This window comes from Tyto alba, unplaced genomic scaffold (genome assembly GCF_018691265.1).
Source record: "Tyto alba isolate M040663 unplaced genomic scaffold, T.alba_DEE_v4.0 Super-Scaffold_2, whole genome shotgun sequence".
Lineage (NCBI taxonomy): Eukaryota > Metazoa > Chordata > Aves > Strigiformes > Tytonidae > Tyto > Tyto alba.
In genome coordinates, this window is record NW_024881282.1 from 38,569,425 (window position 1) to 38,585,098 (window position 15,674).

General features: G+C 38.8%; 1 protein-coding gene across 18 annotated transcripts in view; it reads left to right on the forward strand.

The window, feature by feature from the left end:
* Window positions 1-15,674, forward strand: part of ANKS1B (ankyrin repeat and sterile alpha motif domain containing 1B) — a 437,905-nt gene that overhangs the window by 416,644 nt on the left and 5,587 nt on the right. For 17 of the 18 annotated variants that reach the window (XM_033010256.2, XM_033010249.2, XM_033010247.2 and 14 more), the window contains 2 exons: window positions 6,346-6,432; window positions 11,056-11,193. In XM_033010256.2, coding sequence (XP_032866147.1) covers window positions 6,346-6,432; window positions 11,056-11,193 — 225 coding nt within the window. Of the gene's footprint in view, window positions 1-6,345; window positions 6,433-8,039; window positions 8,198-11,055; window positions 11,194-15,674 lie in introns of those variants that run through there. The other variant, XR_004409587.2, reaches the window with a different exon arrangement.

A 15,674-nucleotide genomic window follows, 5' to 3' on the forward strand; every position in this document is an offset into this window, starting at 1 on the left:
TCTTGGATCCTGCCACCTTCCTGAACATTATGGATCTTTCTTAAACGTTTTCTTGTTAAAAAAGAGGTTCTTACATTTCAAATCAAAGTTCTGGGGAGCCAGCAACAGAATTATATTCACAAAGCAGGTGTTTAAATATCTTGCTGACTTAAGACCAAAATGTCAAAGTTGGAATTGTTACAAAATCTGCTTCTTTTATATCTGAAGAGGAAGATGAAACCGGGTTGACTTTTCCACTGAAAATAGGCAGGCTCTGGGGCTTTCCTTCCTCATTTCTTACATAAAGAAGGAGGACCTGGATATAGACAGCAGTTGCATTGCTTCTGTTAATCCCTTTCTATTTTTCAATCTCCATTTCATTTCTCCCCCCCAAAAGTAGAAGCATCCTCCATAGGCCTGCTAGTGAAACTAGCCTAGCAAATACCATGTCGGGATCAAACACTGTATTTGAGAATTTAGATTCTTCAGTCTGTTCTCTTGGGACTTGTAGCTCTGTTTCTCTCGTGTGGCCACTGCTTTGGGAGGGCCTGCAGTGGAACGGGCACATGGATATTACTCAAAAGGAAAAAAGTAGTGGTGGGAGGTCTTAAAGTCGTTCAGTCCTTATGCACATCCGCATTATGCCATCCCATGTTTTTCAGAGGATTATATGTCCTCAAACTCTGTGTCTGAAAGGAATCCAAGGTTCAGGAGGGATGCAGTGCCCTTTCGGCAGCAGATGAGTGTGTACAGATATTGCAAAAGCAAAAAACCTCTCATTCTCAAGTAGATGAGTTGCAGGTGCATCCCCAGTGCGATGTTCATGTTAATGATGTAGCTTGGAGGCATCCACTAATTGTAGAAAAGTAAACAGTCTTGTACCACAGGGATTACAGATGCTATCTTATTCCAAGAGGTATTAAATTATGTCAGTGATGCATTTTTAAACCTTTTGGACTGAGAGAAGTTAGTAAATATTTGTTAAAAGGCAGATTGTAGTTTCAAAATTGGTTTCAAAACTAACTGGTCAAATGTAAACTTTGACTTTTTACTTCAATTCCATCTCATGCATGATATCATCAAAGTGATTCACTCAAAAGGAACTGTTCAGCAAGGCTTCATAAGATTTAAATAAGTAATGGACTTATGGGTATGATAATAGGGGGTACCAGTACATATTTTGAAATGTGTAGTCTGATGCCATTTGGAATTAACAGTTGCTACCAGTATGGGAACATGTTCGGATTCTTATAGTGAAGTGGATTCCAGTGCATAGTTGAATAGTAAAACTGCCAGCTACAGTCTTCAGATAGCTATTAAAAACCAGTATAGGACGGAGTTAGCAGATTCATTTGCAAAAGTAAAAAGCAAAGATGAAACCTTAAGATTTTACAGGCTCATAAACTTGTACTCAAAATGTATGTATGGAATTGTTAGTGACTTGGCATAGTTCAGTAATGTCTTTTTGCTGTGTATTTGCAAGACAGAGTATAATTACATATGCAGTAAAACCTAAAAATTAACATGGTTTCATTTTGGCCACTGTATGAAAGCTGAGTAATCCTGTTATAAATGTACATATAAGTACAGGAAAGTGGTCAACGTGGCAAAGTAGAAGTAGCAGTGTATCCCATTTCCTCTTGGCAGGAAATAAATAGATGAGATGAAAGTATTTTGAGAGTGGGCTGGATTACACCATGTGCTACAGTATATCAAGTGAATGTGTGAGCATCTTACTCAGACACCATTCTACGTGTGCTCCTGAATTTCTTACTTAGCTGCTTTGTGTGTGTGTGTGCACAGAGACACCATGTTTTGTACAATGCAGGAGTATTCAAAAGTGTTGGATTGGTTCTCTCAGTTCTGCACAGAACAAGGTATTGCAGTGCAATCTTGTCTTGAAAGGGTTAAATGCCCATTAGGGTTATAGATTTTGTCTTTGCATGTATTTGCTTTTTAAAAATAAGCCACTAGTTTATTTTGCTGTATTCACTGAACAAAGTCCTGTGCCTCTTAAGCCATTGTTAATTACCGTGATTTGTTAGGCACACTGGCTGGGTGGGTCTCAAATGAGTTGGATTTTAGTTTATATTCTAAATAGCAGTCTAGCAGTTCTACGCAGCCTTTAACTCAAAATCTAAATACAGGTGGAAATGCTTTACCCCCTTAAGACAATTTGTAATACTGTACTGTGGAAATCAGAGAGTCTGCTTGTGAGTACGGTGGTTCTTTCAGTGAAACTAGAGAAAATCATAAACCAGATCAGATGCAAGCTTGAACTTGCTCACTCTCTCTGGCACCACTGCTCTTGCATCCCTTTATAACCGGTGTCAAAAAGAGGAATTGGGAGCAGCCCTGTCCAAGGCTGTTCAGGGTTCTGGCACTGTCCTGCATAATGGCAGCAGCAGGTTCAGAGGCAAATTCAGAAGGGTCTTAAATCCAGACCTTGATTGTAAAAGCAAGCACTGTGATAACTAGGTAACTATGCAGAAGACACCTTTCACCTCCATCCACTGGACGGATCTCCATTCTGGGTGCTGAGAGGGTGAAGCAGCTTCATCACAGCAGCTGCTTCACAATACAGGAAAGACTGCTATTCCTGTTACTGTTTATTCAGAGGAAAAAGAAGCTGTATTTCTTTGGGGGGGTCTGGGAAAGCTGGCTATATGTCACATTAGATTTAGGGTCATCATGCTTTCTTCCATCTTCCTGTGTCTGCAGTCAAGCCTGCTTTATGGTTCTTGAGTTACACATGGCCTACTTCCACATAGTCATCTACCTGTCTGGTAGGAAGTATTTCAGAAGCGGGACCAAAGCTCAGTCTCTCTGGCATTGCAGGCTGTGCAGCATTAAGACTCTTCGCTGCAGGAGCAGTGCACCTAAGGAGACAGGGCATGCACATCTGTCCTCAGGTAGACTACCAGCTGATCAGAGACAGGTGCTGGCAACGAGCCTGGAATATCCTTGCTGTTCATCCAGATGATTCTCCTAAAAAAGTGTATTAAAACAAAGAGCCAAAGTTACAGTCACAAATGATGGAGTTCATAGGAACTATAACCAGTTCCAGGCTAGTGAACACTTGCCCAAAGACAGGGTCCTGTCACTATGATTCCTTCTACATGAGATAAAAATCTAATCCTGACATTATGGTATGAGCATGCCTTGGAGCAGTAGACCATATGTCAGCATGCACATGACATCCAATGCCAGCCTTCAGCTGTGACTCTTATAACTTTGGCTGAAGTCCATATGCTTCCCATAGAGGCACCAGATGGACAAGAATATTTTGTCATCTCATCATGTCCTCACAGAGTTGATACAGTGGCTAGAACTTGAAAAACCCAAGGAAAGGGCATATTGACTCCTGTGTCCCACCTTCTTCTTAGATTCTGGTCACAGGGACAGGCAGAGATGCCCACTTGGCCTGCACAGAGGTGTGAAATGTCTGACCATGAAAGCTGTGGGACTCCATCTCAACATCCTAGAATTTAGAGCCAAAGCATTTACACTGCCTGAGTGAATGGCATTCATATTGTATCTCTGAAAACTCACGTTACACATCCTGGCAGCCACCTCCTCCATTAAAAAGAAGGGAACAGCAAGCAAATAATGTGAGCTTACCATGACAACTCAAAACTGTTGAAGTTTGGAAAATGCTTGGAAATAGTAATTACATGGTGGACTTCAGTTACTGTATCACTGCAAGTTGAGCAGGGGGAATAGAGCTGGGTGTTTGTCATGATAGTAGTGTCATAATAACAAAGGATGTTATTCCACTGCCCAACTGTTTGTTGCAGTGGTGGTACAAGTGCAGAATTGTTTCCCAAAACCATGTTTCTGCACTGGAGTACCATCTTCCTGAACACCTTTGCACAAATCCTGGGGTTTGTAGGGTTTACAGGCTAATAAGGGACACCCCCAGCTCCTTACCAGATCAGACAGTTTGGCTTAATAAATTCCAAACGTCCGTCATCCTCTGATTCATTTCCTAATTTGCCAGCTATAATTTAATAGTATCTTGATGAGCTGTTTCACTCAGATACAGTCTTCTGGCAGTTCACAACCTCGATTAAATAGTAAAGATCAGGTCTGCTCTAGACAAACCCAGGTGAATGTGGAGCAGATAAGATGATTAAATTGCAAACTACTGGTCTAGATGAAAGAGGATTCCCAGATGATTAGTACATCATGGCCTTGCCAACAGGAAGCTTCACCTTTATGGCAAATGGAAAATAGTGCAAATTAGACCAATAAGCTAAAATAAATGAACCTTAGTAGCTGTGTTTGTATAGCGTGTTGGAGGAGAAGAGGAATTCTCTTGCTAAGAAGGCGAGGAAGGAGATAATTACAATAATCAAAATGGGAGACAAAGAGCTCCTGAGCATAGCTGTCGGGATAGAAAGAAAGGACAAGAGTTGGATGATTGCTGGGTTGCTAGATGATTAAAGTGATGTTGTCATATGGTGAATATTTTGTCTGGTTTTGAGCATATGCGGGGTATATTGCTTGTTATTCTGATAGACGTATGCACTGCAGCTTCCGTACAGTCACTGTCGTGCTTTCTGTGCATTGAAATGGAATCTTATGAAAAGGCTCACTTGAGATCTATTATAGAGACACACACGCAAACATACAGACAGGTATGTACTTGCTCTGCTTTTGGCAGGGATACCATTTCTTTCTTCACTCAGTTCAGAGCCGTGCAAATCAGATTAGTGTCTTCCTTCAGACTCTGTTTAGATTCTTCAAGATGTTTTACCATTTAAGCTTTCATTTTTTAAAAGTGCCTAGCCACCTGGGTGAAAGAAGCTTTCCCCGGGATAAATTGACACTTGATTGTTGTCTTGAGTCTCTTGTCATTTGATGCTGAGAGATGCAACAGTCCTCTCTATTACACGGATGGGTGGGGCTCTCCTTGAAACTTTAATTAGAGATTTTAGCCTTCATGGCAAGGACACTAATTGCAGAACGTAGCTGGATCTCTGGTTTTGAATTTTATGCTGGCAAAAATGGAATCTCACTTGATTCTGGAAGGAATGAGATCTAATAAGGGGACTTGATTACAGGGTTTTTTCTTTTAATCTTTTGTTCGTTTTGCTCTCTAGTGTTAGCATCACCTATTTTTCCAACTTTTTTTTTTTCAGATACAGTCTGTTTTCAAGCTTATATTTATGCTGTTTTATTTTTCTTGAAGAATACAAAACCACTGCTGCTACTTCTGTTCAGCTGCTCTAATGATCTTTCTAGGTGCCAATTCTAGACCTTTCAATGTGTTTACACTTGTTCTGTGTGCTGGTTTCTTCGTATTTAACTATAACTGAGCTTACTCTTTCCTCTTGAGATAATGTTTGATTGATCTCTGTGATTGTTTGCAGATACTCCCATGAGTGAGTGTTCTCTGAATGTTATCCACTTTATTTATCTACAGTAGTTTTGTATAGAATAGTCTAGACCATTATTGCTTTCCACCTTAAAAGAATTCAAATCAGCTATAAACTATTATGCCATATTTGGTTTTCTGTTTGGTTGTTTTTGAGGTTGTTTTAGTAAATTTAATCGGTAAACTAATCAATGTTTTTTTCTGCTTAGGGCTTAAGTCTATTTCAAATATTTGCCCAGTCTGTTCAGCAGGAAATACCTTTTCTGTGTGCATCACGTTGAAGGCACACAGAAATAGACTGGCATGAAAAAAAAAAAATCCTTATAAGAAGACATGAACTGTATGTAGGAGAACCTGGCACTGAGGGAATACAGAATAAGCCTCGGTGCTAATTCATGTGTAAAGCAGCTTCCAGTAGCAGCTGCACTCGAGGAAGTGCAGACGGTTAGACGTGACAAGTTACAACGTTGGACTGACAGATTGACTGGCAGGCCTAGAGGGCTGCAGGGATACCTCGTGTCACAAATACAACTTCAGGAAGGCAAGGGGTGAAATATTTCTAAAGAACAACTAATTGCAGCAAAGGAACAGTACTACAAGAAGTACCACACTGTTGGTTTTTACAGATGGGGAGGGGAGGCAGTGATGAGTGGGGCATATCAGATAGATGTCTTAAACGTGCATGTTTTGGGCAATGCTGATTGCTATGACTGGTCTTTTTAAGCCCAGCAAACTTATTTCATTCTATTCCCATTGTGCTAAGAAAAAAAAAGAATTTTTACCATCCTCACAACAAACTGTAAAGCTCCTTTTAGTTTTGTAACTACAAGACAGCTATTTCAAAAGCTCAGAGCATAGTCAGCTCAAAAGGCAAATATTTGGACACGTACCTTTTGTTTAACTTAGGTATTTTGCCCAGAAGAAGAGAAAAAGCAGTGTTCCTGCAATGCAGCATAACTCTAACAACATCTTCATTTTGTTTTCAGAAGTCTACAGAACAAATGAAGAAAGTACCAACCATTGTCCTGTCCGTCTCTTACAAGGGAGTCAAATTTATTGATGCAACAAATAAGGTATGTGCGATTGTTCAGTATTAGCTTTTATTTCTCACAAATAGGAATACCTATGAGGCTGCCTCTGTAAGAGCACCAGACCTGAGAGGGGACAGAGTTGCACTTTTTGTTTTCCTCTTTTTTTCTCTTCTCTTCAAAATAGATGTAATCTCATTGTTATTCTCCAGAAATTCAGTCTGGAGGACAAGTGAAGCAGCTTTAATGGCTCATTTAATGGCTCATGGAACATTGTGTTCAAACTTCTGCCATTAAAAGACAGGCTTATCACAAAAGACATTTGGCAGGAGGCCTCTGTGGAATCCTTTACTACATTCTTACCTATGTACAGGTCCTTAAATATGCAGAATATATATATATATATTTGTTCATTAATATCATTTTGGCAAAAAAAAAAAAAAAGATGTTTCAATGAAGAATAAAGATGCAAGGTTTTATCCAGGGCCAGTCATTGTAAGAATAAGAAACATGAGCCTTGAATGTCTTTTTCAAATATCAGAGCCTCTCTGAGAGCTGTTTTCCTGGTACTAGACATTTGACTCCCTGAACTGCACCATCTTCCTAACAGTTGTTACTCTATATTTTTTTCATCTTCCTGTGTGGCAATGACCCTGTGCTTTGTTTCTTACATTTTTAAATACATCCTGCATCTTTAAAAAAAAAAAAAAAGGGAAAAAATAAAAGCAGAAATGGAGAGGTCAGAGAACTCAGTGGTGGATAGAGCAATGAGTTATTGCTTAGCCAAAGTAAAATATACAAGCTCTGTAAGCAAGAGTAAATGCATGAATTTATCTTCTTCGAGTTTCTAAAATGGCAAGAAAATGCAGCCCATACTCATGCTTGCATATGAATAGAAAAGGAATTATCCTTCTCTGTTATGTGACTAAAACTAAGCAATATAAAAAAAATAAATCTGACAACCCATCTACCTAACCAGGTTAATAATGTATATAACTGCTTTGTGTTGCTGAGCATTCAGACCACATGATACATCTAACCCAGCATCCATCAAACTTGCCAAGTCAGTCAGTTTTTAAAGGTGTTTAACTAGAACTGGGTTTTAAGTGAAGGAACAAAAGCAGGTTTGTGAACTTCTGCGAAAGTTCAGAAGCCATATCTAGGGTTAGAAGATGGCATGAAAGAAAAACAGAGGTGAAATTACTGTTATGTCAAGTCTGACGTATTTGCCAGAGCAGAGAGGCTAGGGGTTCCTGTCAGCTCCTTTTTCTTCCATTGGTCCAAAACTGAGCTTCTACAACCCTCGTTTCCTTTATGTTCTCTGATGTGCAGGGCATAAATCAGGGCATCGTAATGCTATTAACTCTAACTTGGATAAGGCTGTTTTCAGCTTTCTTAAATCTCCTCTGTAGTGTAAGGGATGTAACTGCAATGCCCTTAGGTTTACAAAAAAAATCAGAACAAAAGGACCTTCCAGTATTTCTTTGCACAGTGCATACAATCTTACGTAAGATGGAAACTTGAAAGAAGTTTGGCAAATTGCACTAGGTGGCTCTAGACCAGTCCCACTGAAATCTTATGCCTAGTAGTGCAATAGATGTGTTTGATGGAGGTAAATAATGCCACAGTCCTGTTTTTTTTTTTTTCTCAAGTGGTAGATTGCTTTCTCTCCAGTTCAAAATCTGCACTGCCTTTCCGTTCTGTAAAAACCAGGTAATAGCCTGCAACTCTCCCAGGAGCATTGTTATCATCCTTGTCCACAGTGTGCTGTACCCAATTCCTTCAAGACCCAAAACAGATTAGCACTAAGGTGAGATCCTATTCAGACTTGTACCGCTTCCATATGAGCTTATAGTTGACAGCGCTGGGCACCACTTAGCAATGTATACTTTTTAATGACAAAAATAACTAGCAGTTATGTGCTTGAAAACTCAGCTCTCATGGCTGTTCATCCTTTTCCTTTGTGCCACCAAGCTAAGAATTTGTATTCCAAGTTGTAGCAGGCAAAGCGTCAGGTGACAAAGGGGCCCTGACCTCATTCCACAACAGCTATTTCAGTGGCGCCTTTAAGCTTGGCATGACACCACTTTGACATGACACCATTTCTTTGCAAGTGAGGCCAGAAAGAAATTGCTGCTTAGGAAAAAGCAGGCTTGCAGAATTTTCTTGTGGGTCACAGCTAACCCTAACTTCTGGATGATTTCTGCCAGGAGGGGGATTGGCTGACACGAAATACCAAGCAAAAGGAAGGCTGCTTAGCAAAAACCTGATCTCTCCAAGGTATTCTTGGTATTTCTTTGGCAGAACCAGAAGCGACTTTCAGCTTCCCTGCTTTTTGAGAAGTGCCAGGGGTTCCTCTTGCCAAACTGAGTGACAATTTTTAGAATAACGGCTGTGCAGTGTCGGTCAGTGCCTGAGGAGCGTACCCAGAACAGCGAGATGGTTCATAGCCTTGTAGTTTCTACAGAATAAGACTATGGGTCTACTGGAGTAGTGACCCTAGGAAACAGTAAACACATCAACTGAGAACATGTTTAATTTTGAGAGGAGATCACAGAGGATATCCTATAGAAGCTAGGGAAAAGCTGAATTTCACTACTAGTTTTCATCCTGAAGATTCAGCTTAGGTATACTTTATTTTATTCAAAACAAACTTGATATGAGTATGTTTCCAAACTTCACTTGATTTCAAGTTAAAACATTAAAACAATCTGCATATGTTTTGACTAAAGTGCAAAACCCTGTGTCAACCCCAGGTCACCTAGGAAAAGTTTCAGCACAGCGGAGCTCTTTTCACATACACTGCATAAATTCAGATGATTACTTTGTGGCTCATGATTTGGCATAAATACTTCACGTGATTTTAAGACCTCCCAAGCTTTAATTCTTTCTGCTTTCTAAACTATAATGTTGCCAGTACAACATCAGTGATAGTGTATTACAGCCATATCTGAGGATATCTAAATCCCTGGTTTTGGTATAATTGTAATTCTCATAAAAATCTTTATTGAGGGGTAAAAGTTATCAATTCAAGAACAAAGAAAATAAAGTGCTTAAAGTAACATAAAAACAAATGATTGTTAAGTAGAGATTATACATGTCGTTATAAATTGGCATATATTGAAACATAAGTACTGGTTTTGTCATTTTTATGAATAATGCATTAAACAGAGATAATCAAGTATGTTGCAACAATTTAAGATTAAGAGGATTATTTCATTTCTTCAGTAACAGTTTCCTTATCTTTCTTTTTCCATAAATTGAAATTTGGAATGCTTTTTATTAAGATTTTTCTTAAGCCACAATTTCTTCAATTAGATACATTAATACATTAATATGTCTTTTTGAAAACTTGACACCTACATGCAAGAAGGAAAGTTGCCACTTAGCAAATGAAAAATGATACGGCAAATCATCTTAAGTGACTTAGTTGCATATATTTCCCATTCTTAAAAAAAAAAAAAAGAGATGGGAAGGAAGGGAGAGGGGTGAGGGAAAACCAGAGATGCTCAGAGATTGTTTGTTTTAAATTGAACAGAAGCCACTGAGTCAGCAGCAAACGGTGGCTCTGGGAGGGACCAAGACACTACAGATGTCACACGTTCTGTGGTGCAATAGCGATGTCACGCTGCAGCAGGCTTGTTCACTTTGGGTGTCTGTGGACAAGCCAGAGCTGCAGCCAACAGCGCCACAATTCAGAGAAGCGTATGAACTAACCGCTAAGTAAATTCACATTCAACGTATCATTCTTCTGTTTCAGTAAATCATTTGAAATTAGTGTGTTGCTGAAGCAAGGCCTAATCATAAGCCACTCTGCAGTATCTTCTTCTCTGGCTTCATGGTTCCTCTGGCCTGAACACAGTAATTGCATACCAACAATTTATGTAACGAATATCCATAATTTTCTCCAAAGCTTTAAGACAGCTTCTTTTTATTTCATTGGACAGACATGCCCCACCTCTATCTCAGTAGTATGCTATAGCTTACATTGGCTGTTGCAAGTAGTGTTGCTCGGTGCATGAATGGTTTAATTTTTCTACATCTCTCTTACAGGATGCTGTGTCAGTAAGTGGAAAAAAGTTGCCAGATCCTCCTGTAGTTATCTTTTTATTTAGTAGAAGTCTTTCAAGAGCTCAGGGTTTCAATTATAAGTGATATTTGGTGGGTTTTTTCTCTTGAAAAAGTATAGCTGAAATTTGTCAAACAACATGTGCAAACACCTGGATATTGAGCCTGTTGGGTTTTGCCAGATCCTGTCTGTCAGTAGACTGAAAGTGTCATGTAGTGATCATTACACAGAAAGCCAGCGGCATCATAAGATGCTCATATAGTGCTTTGAAATTGTATTTACAGCTGTATGCCAGGAAAGATGTCTCTATCATAGGATACTGAATAAACTATACAAAACTCAAGTAGACTCATAGGAAAGACTCTAGAATATGTAATTGTTTGCTACCAGATTATTGGCGATTTTAGATACCGTCGAAGAGGGTCAAAATTCCAGTGACCTGTGTAAGATCACACATGGGGTGTGTTAAGTCTCTTACTAAGAAACTTCTGAAATACTTCAGTACAGCAGATGAACTTAAATGCAAATCTAAAACCACACCTTTTACTGTTCTTTTACATTTAATTCCTAAATTGATTCAAAATATTTTTTTTAAACAGAATATTATTGCTGAACATGAAATCCGTAACATTTCCTGTGCTGCACAAGACCCTGAAGACCTTTCTACATTTGCGTACATCACTAAAGACTTGAAGACTAATCACCACTACTGCCATGTATTCACTGCGTTTGATGTGGTCAGTGTATAGAAGATATTTCATTTAATAGTTCTCTAATTCTGTGAAAACATTTTCAGGGTATATGGTGATTAGTGGAATGTATTATTCATTTACCACTTGAAAAGACTATTCTACTGTAGGATAGTAAAGGACATTTCTGGAGAAGAGCAAAGATTTTCTTTGGTTTTATCTTATTTCCCATCTGAAGTAACTCAGCTGTTGACTGTAAACTTAGCAAGCAGCTTTTCACACAGGTCTTGACATGGAATTCTTCTAACCTAAGCCATAGCCTTCTAAGAAGTTTGTAACAAGCAAGTTTGGCCACCCATTCTGAAATCTCAGTACACACCAAATAAACACATCAAAACTGGATCAATGTGCATTATATACAGTGCTTAATCCTGCAAAAAGGTAGGTTCAGGAACTAGTTTAAACTAAGTTTGCAGGGTGTCCTTCATTTTTGGTGACGTGGAAGGACAGGTTTGGCGACGCCCAGCCTTTTGGCTTTTACCCTCATGTGTCCACCCCATGCCAACATCCAGCCAACAAGGGGTGAGAAGGTTGGACACTTTCTTGTGGCGGCCCTTTGAGCCTGGACATAGCCCACCCTCATGAAGCAGATGTGCGCTGCTCTTTGGACCAGAGGTCAGATGTTACCACCATAAGTGATTTCTTCAGATTTCTTATCTTGCTGCTCGGTGACTTCTAATGTTGCAGTGTAAGCTAGACCAGTCCCAATAACTCAAACATCTCTCTAAATATTTAGACTTTCTGACATTATATTGAATGAACTAGAAAACTGAAGCTTCCTCTGCAAGTGTGCAGGGAATGTATGAAAAAATTTGTATTTGCTTTACCCAGATAACCAAAACACATGTGTATCTGACAGAGACCACACAGGTAGCTAATTACATATCTCAAGAGGTCCTAGGAATATTTGGCTACCACATCAAATCAGAAAGATTTGAAACATCTGTGATATCTCTGCATTGTCCTTTTTGTGTTTCTGTGTAAGAAGTTACCCCTGTAACTGTCATCAGAGTCTTATTATTAGATGGTCCCTTTGTTCTGCTCTGCTCTTCTCTCTGTCATGTCAGTGGGAGTTTTAGCTTAACAAATAATGCACATAGGGAATTTGGAGAAATTTTATTTTAGCAGCACCTTTACCTTTTCAAAAAGATTGTCTTTATTTTGAAAATAGCAAACTAATCCTTAAATTCTTACTTCCTTGTTCCAACCTTCTTGCCTAAAAATCAAAAGTCCTTACAGATCATGTTATTTTGATGTAAAATGACAAAGTTCTTCCTATATTTATACTTCTCATGTGGTGATAGACAGACTGTCGGTGTTTCAAGAAATCATGAACGTATACAATTAATCAGTCATGCTGTTTTCAGCTAAATCTGGTGAAATACATAGTGACTCTAATTTTCAGGACTTAGAGGGCTTATTGTTCAAAACTTTCGGGAGTACTTGCCCTTTGAGTTAAGCACAAGAGAAATTTAAGATGCTATTAAAACTTTTAAATCATTCAAGAAAAAATGTTTTAATGTAGTATAATGTGTATGAATTCTTGAAAAATGCTTATATGGCTATAAATAAGTTTAAAAAACTAGAAGTAACTGAGGCATTTTGTTTGGGACTGGGGAAACAGTCAACGTTGGAGAGCGATAACATGTAGGAGTGTTTAAATAATGAGATGTACAGGAAGGTACGTTAGAAGGAATTGTAGCATTTTGGTTCAGTGCTTTTGTTGTTTGAATTCCCTACGGACATTTTAATGTCCACAGGGAGTATAAAAAACTCCAAAACTGCATTAAAAATAGATAGACCAAGGTCAACAAGATGTTACATTATATCGATTTTAGTGATAAGTGAGGCAACTGAAATTAGAGTGAAGTTGTTATTTCTCCTGATCCATTTAAATACTTCTTAATGGTTTCAGAGTACTGCGGTTTCATTTATAGGTTTAATAATCAAGCACAAACATAGACCCAGGTATAGCAGATAAAATTCATTTTCTCCTTGGTTGGCAAGGAAGGAATAGTGATCCAGGAATAATTACAACATTTTGCTCACTTCCCGTACCTTAGGAGGAGCACTTAATACCCCAAGCACTTTAAATGGCTATTTTAAGCAATACAGAAACTGTAATGTCTAACTGTCTTAACTTAGTTTTCTCCTGCAACATAACCCTCATGGGGGTGTTACGTACTCATATATTCTGGTTTCGCATTGTTTTATTTATCAGGATCCAGCATTTTTGATGCAAGTACAGACTCCATAAAAAATAGCTAGATATTCAGAACACAAGCATACAGTAAATTGAATTTTCTATTTAAAGTCTAACACTTATGTTACCCTGATTTTCCAGTTTGCTAACAGGAACAATCCTTCCCATTTATCAATGGATAGAAGTCCAAGAAAAATAAGGTTTAAAGGTTTAAAGTGGTAGATATCCACCATAAGGTGTAAAAAAAGATGCATCTTAAATCATATATATTATCGTAATACAATATATGCAATAGTATGAAAAAAAAAATCACTCTCTTAGGTCCTTCGGTTCCTCAGGAAATGTTGGCAAGAACAATTTTTTTGCAGGTAGGAAAGCATTTTAGTGTAGTGACATGTCAACTACCAGCATTACTGATACCATTTAAGAGTGACTATACATGTAACTTCCGTACTCAGAGTTAAAATTCCATCATCAAAATTGCAAAAACATCAGACTTGATTGAAGAATATTAAAGGGGACAGGGTTTGGGGGAAGATGAGTTATTGCTCAATATTTGAAATCCATTTCATTCTTATTCACTTACAAAGCAGCCCTAAAACTACCAGTGAAGGATTTCCTCTGGAGAAACAAACCATCATAACATTTCCTATACCAAATTCTGGTTCATATATGGGAGACATCCAAAGTAGTTTCCATCAGATACTCTTTCATTGCCCGATGCACCTATGAATAGAAGACAACCAGCATAAATTGGGACAGTTTCTGCTCTTCCTCGTGCCAAGAATTAGACTGGTGCTCCGCATAACACAGACTTTTCTGTGTTCTTTTGTCCTTCATTGCACAGACTTAAGCTGTATAAGAGTTGGGAACTGCTAGTACACATACTTAGCAGAGAAGAAAAAGCATGCATTTGGGTCTCAAAGTTCTGTTCATTGCCTTCTTTCAGGGGATTAGGGGATTTTATAAATTCTTTTCTCTATTCATATGATCATCCAGGTACAATCTGTGACATGCCTGTGTCTCCAGAACAGAAAACTTCTTTCCTTTGCAGTACCCAGAGGCAGCATGCCCAGACAGTCCCTTCTCTGGGGCATATTAGGTGGGATGTATAAAACCATTGCAGTTGCTTCTGGCAGACTTCTTGAGATGGAGCACACAGCTTTCAGCTCATGAGCAAATGAATCTCTCCTCTCTCATCTACATCAATGGCTTCTGCAGCAGCACAAAAGGCCCGCTTTGAAGGCTTGTTTCCATCCTCCCGTTGCATACAAGATATCTTTCTGTGCTGTATTAGAAGAGGGGAATGGATTCAGAAGAGTTTGCTGTCCAAGGCTGGTTTAAATCCAGAATGAGAAGGGATCAAGAATTTAAGTTGCAGGAGTGCCTGATCCTGACAGCTTCATGCAGCCCGGGAGTCCACGGCTGTTACAAACAAATGGCACCTTGTTGGTCTCGTCACACCATCCTCGGTGAGCTGAGCTTTATCCCCCTTGAATGCACAAAGGCTGACACATTGGAAAGTGCAGACAAATGCCCTTTTCAGATCCACCCAAAATAAAAGTTTTGTTGGCTGGAGGGATGAAGCATATGTAAACTTAACAGTGTAAATGTATGTCAGCTCTGCATCTCTCATAACTCCCGTTACTAGTAAGTAACCTTCCCTTCTTGTCAGGATTTTGTAGCAAAAATCTTCAACATCTGTCCTTGAAGACTCTAGTATGACTAAGCAGCAGGCAACTGATTTCATCCCAGTGGATGGATATTTTGAACTGGGTTGTGATTTTTCAGATTTTTCAAGGAAAGATTCCATATACCCTGTTCTGCTCAACTTTGCCAACTGCGATTTTAAGTTCAGTACCTTGAAAGCAAGGCATCCTAATTGACATTCCTACACATCTGATGTGATGGGTAGCTCACACTAATCATCTGCGAGACTCCAAAGAAAGCATCCTCAGTAAGTTCAGTCTTCAAAAAAGACCATATTTGCCATTGATCTTAAAGAAGGAAAAAACAATCATCACATAAAAGCAAGAACCCTGTAAAATCTTACTTCTGTTTTTTTCAAAATACAATTTTTCAGATAGCTTTTTTAAATTTTACAAGGTACAATTTTAAAGCCCTCCTTGCCTCCATTTGCAGACTTCTTTCTGTCAAGGCTCTACCTCAGTGCACGATATATGAAATCTATGTACAAGTTACAGTTCCGCTTACATTTTGAATATTGAACAGAAGAGTGAATGTTCTATTTGCTATATTTCAAATA